This window comes from Pristiophorus japonicus, chromosome 3 (assembly GCF_044704955.1).
Source record: "Pristiophorus japonicus isolate sPriJap1 chromosome 3, sPriJap1.hap1, whole genome shotgun sequence".
NCBI classification, from domain to species: domain Eukaryota; kingdom Metazoa; phylum Chordata; class Chondrichthyes; family Pristiophoridae; genus Pristiophorus; species Pristiophorus japonicus.
The window spans coordinates 5,925,895-5,941,625 of NC_091979.1; the positions used below are offsets into that span (position 1 = coordinate 5,925,895).

Below are 15,731 nucleotides of genomic sequence, written 5' to 3' on the forward strand. Positions count from 1 at the left end.
GAATGGCAGGCAGTGACTAGTGGAGTGCTGCAGGGCTCAGTGCTGAGACCCCAGCTATTTACAATATACATTAATGATTTAGACGAAGGAATTGAATGTAATATTTCCAAGTTTGCAGATGACACTAAGCTGGGTGGCGGTGTGAGCTGCGAGGAGGATGCTAAGAGGCTGCAGGATGACTTGGATAGGTTAGGTGAGTGGGCAAATACATGGCAGATGCAGTATAATGTGGATAAATGTGAGGTTATCCACTTTGGTGGCAAAAACAGGAAGGCAGAATATTATCTGAATGGTGACAGATTAAGAAAAGGTGAGGTGCAACGAGACCTGGGTGTCATGGTACATCAAACATTGAAAGTTGGCATGCAGGTACAGCAAGCAGTGAAGAAGGCAAATGGCATGTTGGCCTTCATAGCTAGGGGATTTGAGTATAGGAGCAGGGAGGTCTTACTGCAGTTGTACAGGACCTTGGTGAGGCTCACCTGGAATATTGTGTTCAGTTTTGATCTCCTAATCTGAGGAAGGACATTCTTGCTATTGAAGGAGTACAGCGAAGGTTCACCAGACTGATTCCCGGGATGGCAGGACTGACATATAAAGAAAGACTGGATCGACTAGGCTTATATTCACTGGAATTTAGAAGAATGAGAGGGGATCTCATAGAAACATATAAAATTCTGACAGGATTGGACAGGTTAGATGCAGGAAGAATGTTCCCGATGTTGGGGAAGTCCAGAACCAGGGGTCACAGTCTAAGGATAAGGGGTAAGCCATTTAGGACCGAGATGAGGAGAAACTTCTTCACTCAGAGAATTGTGAACCTGTGGAATTCCCTACCGCAGAGAGTTGTTGAGGCCAGTTCGTTAGCTATATTCAAAAGGGAGTTAGATATGGCCCTTATGACTAAAGGGATCAAGGGGTATGGAGAGAAAGCAGGAATGGGGTACTGAAGTTGCATTATCAGCCATGATCATATTGAATGGTGGTGCAGGCTCGAAGGGCCAAATGGCCTACTCCTGCACCTGCTTTCAATGTTTCTATGAACAGCGGAGGCTGAGGGGAGACCTTATTGAGGTGTATAAAATTATGAGGGGCCTGGATAGAGTGGATAGGAAGGACCTATTTCCCTTAGCAGAGGGGCCAACAACCAGGGGGCATAGATTTAAAGGAATGGGGGGAGGTTTAGAGGGGATTTGAGGTGAAATTTCTTCACCCAGAGGGTGGTGGGGGTCTGGAACTCACGGCCTAAAAGGGTGGTAGAGGCAGAAACCCTCACCACATTTAAACAGTACTTGGATGTGCACCTGAAGTGCCGTAACCTACAGGGCTACGGACCGAGAGCTGGAAAGTGGGATTAGGCTGGGTAACTCTTTGTCGGCCGGCACGGACACAATGGGCCGAATGGCCTCCTTCCATGCTGTAAATTTCTATGATTCTATGAATTGGTGTCACTTTCCCCTGCCCTTTCATAACATAAAAACATAAGAAATAGGAGCAGGAGTCGGCCATTCGGCCCCTCGAGCCTGCTCCGCCATTCAATAAGGTCATGGCTGATCCGATCATGGACTCAGCTCCACTTCCCTGCCCGCTCCCCATAACCCTCGACTCCCTTATCGCTCAAAAATCTGTCTATCTCCGCCTTAAATATATTCAATGACCCAGCCTCCACAGCTCTCTGGGGCAGAGAATTCCACAGATTTACAACCCTCTGAGAGAAGAAATTCCTCCTCATCTCCGTTTTAAATGGGCGGCCCCTTATTCTGAGACTATGTCCCCTAGTTCTAGATTCCCACGAGGGGAAACATCCTCTCCGCATCTACCTTGTCAAGCCCCCTCAGAATCTTATATGTTTTAATAAGATCACCTCTCATTCTTCTAAACTCCAATGAGAACAGGCCCAACCTGCTCAAACTTTCCTCATATGACCATTTCCCCATGGCCCTTTAAAAGTTTTTAATTTTACAGTATTTATTCAAATCTCTTTTCAAAATTACTATTGAATCTGCTCCCACCGCCCTTTCAGGCAGCGCGTTCCCGATCACAACTTGCTGCGTAAAAACATTCTCAAGTCTCTGTACTGGGAACTAAACCCACAACCTTGCTGTTGATCACAGGGGGCAGTATCATCGAGTGGGGGAGGTTACAGAGAGGGGTTTACAGGGTTAATCAGTGAGGGTCCTGTAACCAAGCATTTGCTGTCACTCAGTAACCCCTCTCCCCCAGTGCCCTGTGTTACTGACTGTATCTGTACTGATGTTAATCCAGCTCCCTTACACTGTCACTCAGTAACCCCTCTCCCCCAGTGCCCTGTGTTACTGACTGTATCTGTACTGATGTTAATCCAGCTCCCTCACACTGTCACTCAGTAACCCCTCTCCTCCAGCACCCTGTGTTACTGACTGAATCTCTACTGATGTTAATCCAGCTCCCTCACACTGTCACTCAGTAACCCCTCTCCCCCAGTGCCCTGTGTTACTGACTGAATCTCTACTGATGTTAATCCAGCTCCCTCACACTGTCACTCAGTAACCCCTCTCCCCCAGTGCCCTGTGTTACTGACTGTATCTGTACTGATGTTAATCCAGCTCCCTCACACTGTCACTCAGTAACCCCTCTCCCCCAGCACCCTGTGTTACTGACTGTATCTCTACTGATGTTAATCCAGCTCCCTCACACTGTCACTCAGTAACCCCTCTCCCCCAGTGCCCTGTGTTACTGACTGTATCTGTACTGATGTTAATCCAGCTCCCTCACACTGTCACTCAGTAACCCCTCTCCCCCAGCACCCTGTGTTACTGACTGTATCTCTACTGATGTTAATCCAGCTCCCTCACACTGTCACTCAGTAACCCCTCTCCCCCAGTGCCCTGTGTTACTGACTGTATCTGTATTGATGTTAATCCAGCTCCCTCACACTGTCACTCAGTAACCCCTCTCCCCCAGTGCCCTGTGTTACTGACTGTATCTGTATTGATGTTAATCCAGCTCCCTTACACTGTCACTCAGTAACCCCTCTCCCCCAGTGCCCTGTGTTACTGACTGTATCTGTACTGATGTTAATCCAGCTCCCTCACACTGTCACTCAGTAACCCCTGTCCCCCAGTGCCCTGTGTTACTGACTGTATCTGTACTGATGTTAATCCAGCTCCCTTACAGTGTGCGGTATGTGACTCCCATCATAAGGCAATAGTTAGGAAGGACATTAGCTTGGATGATGTGGAATCTATATGGGTAGAGCTGCAGAACACCAAAGGGCAAAAAACGTTAGTGGGAGTTGTGTACAGACCTCCAAACAGTAGTAGTGATGTTGGGGAGGGCATCAAACAGGAAATTAGGGGTGCGTGCAATAAAGGTGCAGCAGTTATAATGGGTGACTTTAATATGCACATAGATTGGGCTAACCAAACTGGAAGCAATACGGTGGAGGAGGATTTTCTGGAGTGCATAAGGGATGGTTTTTTAGACCAATATGTCGAGGAACCAACTAGGGGGGAGGCCATCTTAGACTGGGTGTTATGTAATGAGAAAGGATTAATTAGCAATCTCGTTGTGCGAGGCCCCTTGGGGAAGAGTGACCATAATATGGTGGAATTCTGCATTAGGATGGAGAATGAAACAGTTAATTCAGAGACCATGGTCCAGAACTTAAAGAAGGCTAACTTTGAAGGTATGAGGCGTGAATTGGCTGAGATGGATTGGCGAATGATACTTAAGGGGTTGACTGTGGATGGGCAATGGCAGACATTTAGAGACCGCATGGATGAACTACAACAATTGTACATTCCTGTCTGGCATAGAAATAAAAAAGGGAAGGTGGCTCAACCGTGGCTATCAAGGGAAATCAGGGATAGTATTAAAGCCAAGGAAGTGGCATACAAATTGGCCAGAAATAGCAGCGAACCTGGGGACTGGGAGAAATTTAGAACTCAGCAGAGGAGGACAAAGGGTTTGATTAGGGCAGGGAAAATGGAGTATGAGAAGAAGCTTGCAGGGAACATTAAGACGGATTGCAAAAGTTTCTATAGATATGTAAAGAGAAAAAGGTTAGTAAAGACAAACGTAGGTCCCCTGCAGTCAGAATCAGGGGAAGTCATAACGGGGAACAAAGAAATGGCGGACCAATTGAACACGTACTTTGGTTCGGTATTCACGAAGGAGGACACGAACAACCTTCCGGTTATAAAAGGGGTCGGGGGGTCTAGTAAGGAGGAGGAACTGAGGGAAATCCTTATTAGCCGGGAAATTGTGTTGGGGAAATTGATGGGATTGAAGGCCGATAAATCCCCAGGGCCTGATGGACTGCATCCCAGAGTACTTAAGGAGGTGGCCTTGGAAATAGTGGATGCGTTGACAGTCATTTTCCAACATTCCATTGACTCTGGATCAGTTCCTATGGAGTGGAGGGTAGCCAATGTAACCCCACTTTTTAAAAAAGGAGGGAGAGAGAAAACAGGGAATTATAGACCGGTCAGCCTGACATCGGTAGTGGGTAAAATGATGGAATCAATTATTAAGGATGTCATAGCAGTGCATTTGGAAAGAGGTGACATGATAGGTCCAAGTCAGCATGGATTTGTGAAAGGGAAATCATGCTTGACAAATCTTCTGGAATTTTTTGAGGATGTTTCCAGTAGAGTGGATAAGGGAGAACCAGTTGATGTGGTATATTTGGACTTTCAGAAGGCGTTCGACAAGGTCCCACACAAGAGATTGATGTGCAAAGTTAGAGCACATGGGATTGGGGGTAGTGTACTGACATGGATTGAGAACTGGTTGTCAGACAGGAAGCAAAGAGTAGGAGTAAATGGGTACTTTTCAGAATGGCAGGCAGTGACTAGTGGGGTACCGCAGGGTTCTGTGCTGGGGCCCCAGCTGTTTACACTGTACATTAATGATTTAGATGAGGGGATTGAGTGTAGTATCTCCAAGTTTGCGGATGACACTAAGTTGGGTGGCAGTGTGAGCTGCGAGGAGGATGCTGTGAGGCTGCAGAGCGACTTGGATAGGTTAGGTGAGTGGGCAAATGCATGGCAGATGAAGTATAATGTGGATAAATGTGAGGTTATCCACTTTGGTGGTAAAAACAGAGAGACAGACTATTATCTGAATGGTGACAGATTAGGAAAAGGGGAGGTGCAAAGAGACCTGGGTGTCATGGTACATCAGTCATTGAAGGTTGGCATGCAGGTGCAGCAGGCGGTTAAGAAAGCAAATGGCATGTTGGCCTTCATAGCAAGGGGATTTGAGTACAGGGGCAGGGAGGTGTTGCTACAGTTGTACAGGGCATTGGTGAGGCCACACCTGGAGTATTGTGTACAGTTTTGGTCTCCTAACCTGAGGAAGGACATTCTTGCTATTGAGGGAGTGCAGCGAAGGTTCACCAGACTGATTCCCGGGATGGCGGGACTGACCTATCAAGAAAGACTGGATCAACTGGGCTTGTATTCACTGGAGTTCAGAAGAATGAGAGGGGACCTCATAGAAACATATAAAATTCTGACGGGGTTAGACAGGTTAGATGCAGGAAGAATGTTCCCAATGTTGGGGAAGTCCAGAACCAGGGGTCACAGTCTAAGGATAAGGGGTAAGCCATTTAGGACCGAGATGCGGAGGAACTTCTTCACCCAGAGAGTGGTGAACCTGTGGAATTCTCTACCACAGAAAGTTGTTGAGGCCAATTCACTAAATATATTCAAAAAGGAGTTAGATGAGGTCCTTACTGCTAGGGGGATCAAGGGGTATGGCGAGAAAGCAGGAATGGGGTACTGAAGTTGAATGTTCAGCCATGAACTCATTGAATGGCGGTGCAGGCTAGAAGGGCCGAATGGCCTACTCCTGCACCTATTTTCTATGTTTCTATGTTTCTATATCATAGGCAGCCCTCGGAGTCGAGGAAGACTTGCTTCCACTCTAAAAATGAGTCCTTAGGTGACTGAACAGTCCAATACGAGAGCCACAGTCCCTGTCACAGGTGGGACAGACAGTGGTTGAGGGAAGGGGAGGGTGGGACTGGTTTGCCGCACGCTCCTTCCGCTGCCTGCGCTTGGTTTCTGCATGCTCTCGGTGACGAGACTCGAGGAGCTCAGCGCCCTCCCGGATGCACTTCCTCCACTTAGGGCGGTCTTTGGCCAGGGACTCCCAGGTGTCAGTGGGGATGTTGCACTTTATCAGGGAGGCTTTGAGGGTGTCCCTGTAACGTTTCCTCTGCCCACCTTTGGCTCGTTTGCCGTGTAGGAGTTCCGAGTAGAGCGCTTGCTTTGGGAGTCTCGTGTCGGGCATGTGGACATTGTGGCCTGCCCAGCGGAGCTGATCGAGTGTGGTCAGTGCTTCGATGGTGGGGATGTTGGCCTGGTCGAGGACAGTAACGTTGGTGCGTATGTCCTTCCAGGGGATTTGTCGGATCTTGCGGAGACATCGTTGGTGTTATTTCTCCAGCAAGGATGTGGTTATGAACTGGAGTCAGTCAAGGAGCGAGTCCTGTCCTGAAGGCACAGCTTTGGACATGACAAGTGGGCGATGGGGGCTGGGGCTGGAGTGGTTTCATGGACCGAGACAGCGTGGGGCAAGAGGGCAGTGAAATCTGTATTAGATGAGAGACCACGGGGGGATTGTACCAAACTGGGGTGCAGCCGATCATCTCAGAGTTATTCACCTCCAGTCGGGCGACTTAATGAATTGCAGAATTATTAAATCAGTCATGGAGAGGTGAAACATTTTTAAATATAAATTAGATTTTGCTCAATAGGTCCTGTGCCAATCAGAGTGAATGAGGCCATTGCTGTGCAAGTCTTTTTTTTTAGATTTATATATTCATCAATGATGCATTTTGCTAGGAGAGAAAGACTTGCATTTATATAGCGTCTTTCATGGCCACTGGGCGTCTCAAAGCGCTTTACAGCCAAGGAAGTACTTTTGGAGTGGAGTCACTGTTGTAATGTGGGAAACACAGCAGCCAATTTGCGCACAGCAAGCTCCCACATACAGCAATATGATAGTGACCGGATAATCTGTTTTTGTTACGTTGATTGAGGGATAAATATTGGCCCCAGGACACCAGGGAGAACTCCCCTGCTCTTCTTCGAAATAGTGCCATGGGATCTTTTACATCCACCTTAAAGAGCAGACGGGGCCTCGGTTTAATGTCTCATCCGAAAGACGGCATCCCCGACAGTGCAGCGCTCCCTCAGTACTGCCCCTCCAACAGTGCGGCGCTCCCTCAGTACTGCCCCTCTGACAGTGCCGCGCTCCCTCAGTACTGCCCCTCCAACAATGCAGCGCTCCCTCAGTACTGCCCCTCCGACAGTGCAGCGCTCCCTCAGTACTGCCCCTCCGACAATGCAGCGCTCCCTCAGTACCGCCCCTCCAACAGTGCGGCGCTCCCTCAGCACTGCCCCTCCGACAGTGCAGCACTCCCTCAGTACCGCCCCTCCGACAGTGCAGCGCTCCCTCAGTACTGCCCCTCCGACAGTGCGGCGCTCCCTCAGCACTGCCCCTCCGACAGTGCAGCGCTCCCTCAGTACTGCCCCTCCGACAGTGCGGCGCTCCCTCAGCACTGCCCCTCCGACAGTGCGGCACTCCCTCAGCACTGCCCCTCCGACAGTGCGGCACTCCCTGAGCACTGCCCCTCCGACAGTGCGGCGCTCCCTCAGCAGTGCCCCTCCGACAGTGCGGCGCTCCCTCAGCAGTGCCCCTCCGACAGTGCGGCGCTCCATCAGCACTGCACTGGGACTGTCGGTCTAGATTTATGTGCTCAGGTCTCTGGAGTGAGACTTGAACCCACAACCTTCGGACTCAGAGGCGAGAGTGCTGCCCACTGAGCCACAGCTGGCACTGTCACAGAAAGAGTGAGGGGAGGTAATATGGGGGTGCAGGATCAGAGAGACCTAGGGGTGTATGTACACAAATTGAGAAGGCTGTTGAGAAAGCCTACAGGATCCTTGACTCTATAAACAGCGGCATGGAACTCAAAAGCAAAGACGTCAAGCAATGATTGAATTAACAGCGTCAAATCTTTCTAGAGCAGTTCCGCTTGTTCAGAGCGTTCATTGTTAGTTTAGTACACGTTTGGTTAATTAGTTCCAGAGGCCATGGGGGAGGAGATTGAGCAGAATGTACCGGGGGGATGAAGGACTTCTGTTATGTGGATCGACTGGAGAAGCTGGGGTTGTTCTCCTTGGAGCAGAGAAGGTTAAGAGGCGATTTGGCTGAGGTGTTCAAAGTCATATAGGATTGGTGATGCCACACCCGGGGGCCAAAGTTCAACTCCCTAAAAATGCCACTTATCGCTAGAAAATGGCGGCCAGGCGGTGGAGTCGGCCGGGCGTCAATTTCCGGTCCCATGGCTGCCGCCAGCGAAATTCAGCTCAGGGATATTTCTCCCAGTCCCCACTTCTGCCATAGAAACATAGAAACATAGAAAATAGGTGCAGGAGTAGGCCATTCGAGCCTGCACCACCATTCAATAAGATCATGGCTGATCATTCACCTCAGTACCCCTTTCCTGCTTTCTCTCCATACCCCTTGATTATTTTAGCCGTAAGGGCCATATCTAACTCCCTCTTGAATATATCCAATGAGCTGGCATCAACAACTCTCTGCGGTAGAGAGTTCCACAGGTTAACAACTCTCTGAGTGAAGAAGTTTCTCCTCATCTCAGTCCTAAAAGCCGACCCCTTATCCTAAGACTGTGACCCCTGGTTCTGGACTTCCCCAACATCGGGAACATTCTTCCTGCATCTAACCTGTCCAGTCCTGTCAGAATCTTGTATGTTTCTATGAGATCCCCTCTCATTCTTCTAAACTCCAGTGAATACAGGCCCAGTCGATCCAGTCTCTCCTCATATGTCAGTCCAGCCATCCTGGGAATCAGTCTGGTGAACCTTCGCTGCACTCCCTCAATAGCAAGAATGTCCTTCCTCAGATTAGGAGACCAAAACTGCACACAATATTCCAGGTGAGGCCTCACCAAAGCCATGTACAACTGCAATAAGACCTCCCTGCTCCTATACTCAAATCCTCTCGCTATGAAGGCCAACATACCATTTGCCTTCTTCACCGCCTGCTGTACCTGCATGCCAACCTTCAATAACTGATGTACCATGACACCCAGGTCTCGTTGCACCTCCCCTTTTCCTAATCTGCCGCCATTCAGATAATATTCTGCCTTCATGTTTTTGCCACCAAAGTGGATAACCTCACATTTATCCACATTATACTGCACCTGTCATGCATTTGCCCACGCACCGAACTTGTCCAAGTCACCCTGCAGCCTCTCAGCATCCTCCTCACAGCTCACACTGCCACCCAGTTTAGTATCATCTGCAAACTTGGAGATATTACACTCAATTCCTTCATCCAAATCATTAATGTATATTGTAAATAGCTCGGGTCCCAGCACTGAGCCCTACAGCACCCCACTAGTCACTGCCTGCCATTCTGAAAAGGATCTGTTTATCCTGACTCTCTGCTTCCTGTCTGCCAACCAGTTCTCTATCCTCGTCAGTACATTACCCCCAATACCATGTGCTTTAATTTTGCACACCAATCTCTTGTGTGGGACCTTGTCAAAAGCCTTTTGAAAGTCCAAATACACCACATCCATTGGTTCTCCCTTGTCCACTCTACCAGTTACATCCTCAAAAAATTCCAGAAGATTTGTCAAGCATGATTTCCCTTTCATAAATCCATGCTGACTTGGACCGATCCTGTCACTGATTTCCAAATGCGCTGCTATTTCATCCTTAATAATTGATTCCAACATTTTCCCCACTACTGATGTCAGGCTGACCGGTCTATAATTACCCGTTTTCTCTCTCCCTCCTTTCTTAAAAAGTGGGGTTACATTAGCTACCCTCCAGTCCATAGGAACTGATCCAGAGTCGATAGACTGTTGGAAAATGATCACCAATGCATCCACTATTTCTAGAGCCACTTCCTTAAGTACTTGGGATGCAGACTATCAGGCTCCGGGGATTTATCGGCCTTCAATCCCATCAATTTCCCGAACACAATTTCCCGCTAATAAGGATTTCCTTCAGTTCCTCCTTCTCACTAGACCCTCGGTCCCCTAGTATTTCCGGAAGGTTATTTTTTGTCTTTCTTCGTGAAGACAGAACCGAAGTATTTGTTCAATTGGTCTGCCATTTCTTTGTTCCCCATTATAAATTCACCTGAATCTGACTGCAAGGGACCTACGTTTGTCTTCACTAATCTTTTTTTCTTCACATATCTATAGAAGCTTTTGCAGTCAGTTTTTATGTTCCCAGCAAGCTTCCTCTCGTACTCTATTCTCCCCCTCCTAATTAAACCCTTTGTCCTCCTCTGCTGAATTATAAAATTCTCCCAGTCCTCAGGTTTGCTGCTTTTTCTGACCAATTTATATGCTTCTTCCTGGGATTTAACACTATCCTGAATTTCCCTTGTTAGCCACGGTTGAGCCTCCTTCCCCGTTTTATTTTTACTCCAGAAAGGGATGTACAATCGTTGAAGTTCATCCATGTGATTGTTAAATATTTGCCATTGCCTATCCACCGTCAACCCTTTAAGTATCACTCGCCAGTCTATTCTAGCCATAGGAGCAGTAGTAGGCCATTCGGCCCTTCGAGTCTGCACCGCCATTCAATATGATCATGGCTGATCCTCTATCTCACCACCATATTCCCACTTTTTCCCCAGACCCCTTGATGCCTTTTGTGTCTAGAAATCTATCTATCTCCCTCTTAAATATATTCAGTGACTTGGCCTCCACAGCCTTCTGTGGTAGAGAATTCCACAGGTTCACCACCCTCTGAGTGAAAACATTTCTCCTCATCTCGGTCCGAAATTTCCTACCCCGTATCCTGAGAATGTGACCTCTTGTTCTAGACTTTCCAGCCAGGCGTACAGTTCTGGTCTCCATATTTACGAAAGGATATACTTGCATTGGAGGCAGTTCAGAGAAGGTTCACTCGGTTGATTCCTGAGATGAGAGGGTTGTCTTATGAAGAAAGGTTGAGCAGGTTGGGCCTCTACTCATTGGAGTTTAGAAGAATGAGAGGTGATCTTATTGAAACATAAGATTCTGAGGGGGCTCGACAGGGTAGATGCAGAGAGGATGTTTCCCCTTATGGGAAATCTAGAACTAGGGATCACACTCCCATTTAAAACTGAGATGAGGAGGAATTTCTTCTCTCAGAGGGTTGTAAATCTGTGGAATTCTCTGCCTCAGAGAGCTATGGAAGCTGGGACATTGAATATATTTAAGGTGGAGATAGACAGACTTTTGAGCGATAAGGGAGTAAAGGGTTATGGGGAGCGGGCAGGGAAGTGGAGCTGAGTCCATGATCGGATCAGCCATGATCTTATTAAATGGCGGAGCAGGTTCGAGGGGTCATATGGCCTACTCCTGTTCCTATTTCTTATGTTTTGATGGGGTAAATAAGGAGACACTGTTTCCAGTGGCAGGAGGGTCGGTAAACAGAGGGCGCAGATTTAAAATTATTGGCAAAAAAATTCAGGGGGTGGGTAAGGAGGGTATGAGGAGAATATTTTTGTTTACGCAGCGAATTGTTGTGATCTGGAACGCGCTGCCTGAAAGGGCAGTCATCTCCATCATAGGCAGTCCCTCGGAGTCGAGGAAGACTTGCTTCCACTCTAAAAATGAGTTCTCAGGTGACTGAACAGTCCAATACGAGAGCCACAGTTCCTGTCACAGGTGGGACAGACAGTGGTTGAGGGAAGGGGAGGGTGGGACTGGTTTGCCGCACGCTCCTTCCGCTGCCTGCGCTTGGTTTCTGCATGCTCTCGGTGACGAGACTCGAGGTGCTCAGCGCCCTCCCGGATGCACTTCCTCCACTTAGGGCGGTCTTTGGCCAGGGACTCCCAGGTGTCAGTGGGGATGTTGCACTTTATCAGGGAGGCTTTGAGGGTGTCCCTGTAATGTTTTCTCTGCCCACCTTTGGCTCGTTTGCCGTGAAGGAGTTCCGAGTAGAGCGCTTGCTTTGGGAGTCTCATGTCAGGCATGTGGACAATGTGGCCCTGCCCAGTGGAGCTGGTCGAGTGTGGTCAGTGCTTCGATGCTGGGGATGTTGGCCTGGTCGAGGACGCTAACGTTGGTGCGTCTGTCCTCCCAGGGGATTTGTAGGATCCTGCGGAGACAAAGTTGGGCTGAAAGAGCGATGGGAGCAGATTCAATCGTAACTTTCAAAATGGGGAATTGTATAAATACTCGAAGCGGAAATATTTGGCAGGGCTGTGGGGAAAGAGCAGGCCGAGTGGGGATGATGAGTGGGACTAATTCTCCAGCTGGTTGAAAGAGGCCGAATGGCCTCCTGCTGCGCGGTATGAGTCTACGATTCAACGATTGGCCCGGGTTTGGACTGATCCGTCTTTCTGCTCCTTCCTCTCGGCAGTCTGACCGGCATTTCCCCGTTCTTCAGCGAGAGCGACAAGGCCACCTTGCTGAATGTGAAGAATTACCACGTGGCGTTCGAGGAGATGATGTTTGCTAGCCTGAGCCGGGAATCGCGGGGGTTCGTCATCAGGCTCCTGGTGGAGGACAAGCAGTAAGTACCTTTGTTGTCTCTGGGCCTGAACCTTCCAACGCACTCCTGGCTGGCCTCCCACATTCTACACTTTGCTCATCGAAAATTTGGCTGCCCCCGTGTCCTAACCTTCACCGAGTCCCGCTCACCCATCACCCCCTGTGCTCGCCGACTGTGTCCTAACTCGCACCGAGTCCAGCTCACCCATCACCCCCTGTGCTCACTGACCATGTCCTAACTCGCACCCAGTCCAGCTCACCCATCACCCCCTGTGCTCACTGACCATGTCCTAACTCGCATCCAGTCCAGCTCACCCATCACCCCCTGTGCTCACTGACCATGTCCTAACTCGCACCCAGTCCAGCTCACCCATCACCCCCTGTGCTCACTGACCATGTCCTAACTCGCACCCAGTCCAGCTCACCCATCACCCCCTGTGCTCACTGACCCGTGTCCTAACTCGCACCGAGTCCAGCTCACCCATCACCCCCTGTGCTCACTGACCATGTCCTAACTCACACCAAGTCCCGCTCACCCATCACCCCCTGTGCTCACTGACCCGTGTCCTAACTCACACCAAGTCCCGCTCACCCATCACCCCCTGTGCTCGCTGACTGTGTCCTAACTCGCACCCAGTCCAGCTCACCCATCACCCCCTGTGCTCACTGACCATGTCCTAACTCACACCAAGTCCCGCTCACCCATCACCCCCTGTACTCACTGACTGTGTCCTAACTCGCACCCAGTCCAGCTCACCCATCACCCCCTGTGCTCACTGACCATGTCCTAACTCACACCAAGTCCCGCTCACCCATCACCCCCTGTGCTCGCTGCCCCGTGTCCTAATTGCACCGAGTCCCGCTCACCCATCACCCCCTGTGCTCGCTGACTGTGTCCTAACTCGCACCCAGTCCAGCTCACCCATCACCCCCTGTGCTCGCTGCCCCGTGTCCTAACTCGCACCGAGTCCAGCTCACCCATCACCCCCTGTGCTCACTGACCTGTGTCCTAACTCACACCAAGTCCCGCTCACCCATCACCCCCTGTGCTCACTGACCATGTCCTATCTCACACCAAGTCCCGCTCACCCATCACCCCCTGTGCTCGCTGACCTACATTGGCTCCCGGTTAAGCAACGTCCCGATTTCAAAATTCTCATCCTTGTTTTCAAATCCCTCCATGGCCCTCGCCCCTCCCTATCTCTGTAATCCCCTCCAGCCCCACAACCCCCCGAGATGTCTGCGCTCCTCTAATTCTGCCCCCTTGAACATCCCTGATTATAATCGCTCCACCATCGGTGGCCGTGCCTTCTGTTGCCTGGGCCCCAAGCTCTGGAACTCCCTCCCTGAACCTCTCCGCCTTTCTACCTCTCTTTCCTCCTTTAAGGCGCTCCTTCAATCCTACCTTGCATGGCCCGATATCTCCTTCTGTGACTCGATATCACATCTTGTTTGATAACGCTCCTGTGACGGGCCTTGGGACCTTTTGTAGGTTAAAGGCTATACAGATGCCAGGTGCTATTGTTGTTGAGTGTGTTGCAGACGAGGGCCCTGAGTGCTCTTGGTCTCTTTGCTGTCATAACTTCGTCGGAAGAGTGATGAAGACTTTCACGCCACACTTCCGATGCAGTTACGACAGGAATTCAGCGGAAATTCACAACCCATGATCCCACCTCCCAGTCCCACTCTCACTCTTCACTTTGAGGCAGCGAGTGGTCGTGACTGGTGCTATGTAAATACAAGTCTTTCTTTCTCTCCCCTCTCCCCCTCCATTGTTCTGTTGTATGAATCGGGAAGGTCCCAGACCATTCCTGGGTGTTGAATTCCGGGAATCAAGGGCCTGAATAACCAGCAGTCGAGGCTGGTGTTGGACTTCTGGGTCCCAGGGTGCTCGATCCTGCCCCCTGTTGGTAGCCAAATAATATTACCTGGAATTACATCGAATTTACAATTCAGAAACAGGTTCTTGTTCCGCACAAACCTCCTCCCATCCCATCAACATATCCTTCTATTCCTTTCTCCCCGCAAGTGCTTTCCCCTTCAAGCTGTATCTCAGTGGGCAGCACTCTCGCCTCTTGAGTCAAAAAGTCGTGGGTTCAAGTCCCACTCCAGGAACTCAATCACATAAATCCAGCCTGACACTCCCAGTGCAGTACTGAGGGAACGCCGCACTGTCAGAGGGGCAGTACTGAGGGAGCACCGCACTGTCGGAGGGCCAGTATTGAGGGAGTGCCACACTGTCGGAGGGGAAGTTCTGAGGGAGCACCGCACTGTCGGAGGGGCAGTATTGAGGGAGTGCCGCACTGTCGGAGGGGCAGTTCTGAGGGAGCGCCGCACTGTCGGAGGGGCAGTACTGAGGGAGCGCCGCACTGTCGGAGGGGCAGAACTGAGGGAGCGCCGCACTGTCGGAGGGGCAGAACTGAGGGAGCGCCGCACTGTCGGAGGGGCAGTACTGAGGGAGCACTGCACTGTCGGAGGGGCAGAACTGAGGGAGTGCTGCACTGTCGGAGGTACCGTCTTTCAGATGAGACAATAAACCGAGGTACTGTCAGCTCTCCCAAGTGGATGGAAAAGATCCCATGGCACTATTTTGAAGAGGAGCAGGGGAGTTCTCCCCGGTGTCCTGGGGCCAATATTTATCCCTCAATCAACATCACTAAAACTGATTATCTGGTCATTATCACAATGCTGTTTGTGGGAGCTTGCTGTGCGGTAACAGGAGGCAAAAACAACGCAATTTCTCCCCGCAGTATCCCTACTGATGTTAATCCAGCTCCCTCCCTCTGTCGCTCAGTAACCCCTCCCCCAGCACCCTGTTACTGACTGTGTCTCTACTGATATTATTCCTGTTCCTATCTGTCTCGAGGGCTGAATGGGCCCTCTCCTTCCTGTGTAACAGGCTCGAGGGGCTAATGGCCTCCTCCTGTTCCTGTGTAACAGACTCGAGGTGACTGAATGGCATCCTCCTGTTCCTGTGTAACAGACTCGAGGGGCTGAATGGCCTCCTCCTGTTCCTGTGTAACAGGCTCGAGGGGCTGAATGGCCTCCTCCTGTTCCTGTGTAACAGGCTCGAGGGGCTGAATGGCCTCCTCCTGTTTCTGTGTAACAGGCTCGAGGGGCTGAATGGCCTCCTCCTGTTCCTGTGTAACAGGCTCGAGGGGCTGAATGGCCTCCTCCTGTTCCTGTGTAACAGGCTCGAGGGATTGAATGG

At 50.2% G+C, this 15,731-nt stretch overlaps 1 protein-coding gene across 1 annotated transcript in view; it reads left to right on the forward strand.

Annotated features, from left to right (window-relative positions):
* The window catches only part of LOC139260440 (striated muscle-specific serine/threonine-protein kinase-like), a 458,414-nt gene that overhangs the window by 329,551 nt on the left and 113,132 nt on the right, over positions 1 to 15,731 (forward strand). The window contains exon 27 of the mRNA XM_070877003.1: positions 12,390 to 12,542. Coding sequence (XP_070733104.1) covers positions 12,390 to 12,542 — 153 coding nt within the window. The remainder of the gene's footprint in view (positions 1 to 12,389; positions 12,543 to 15,731) is intronic.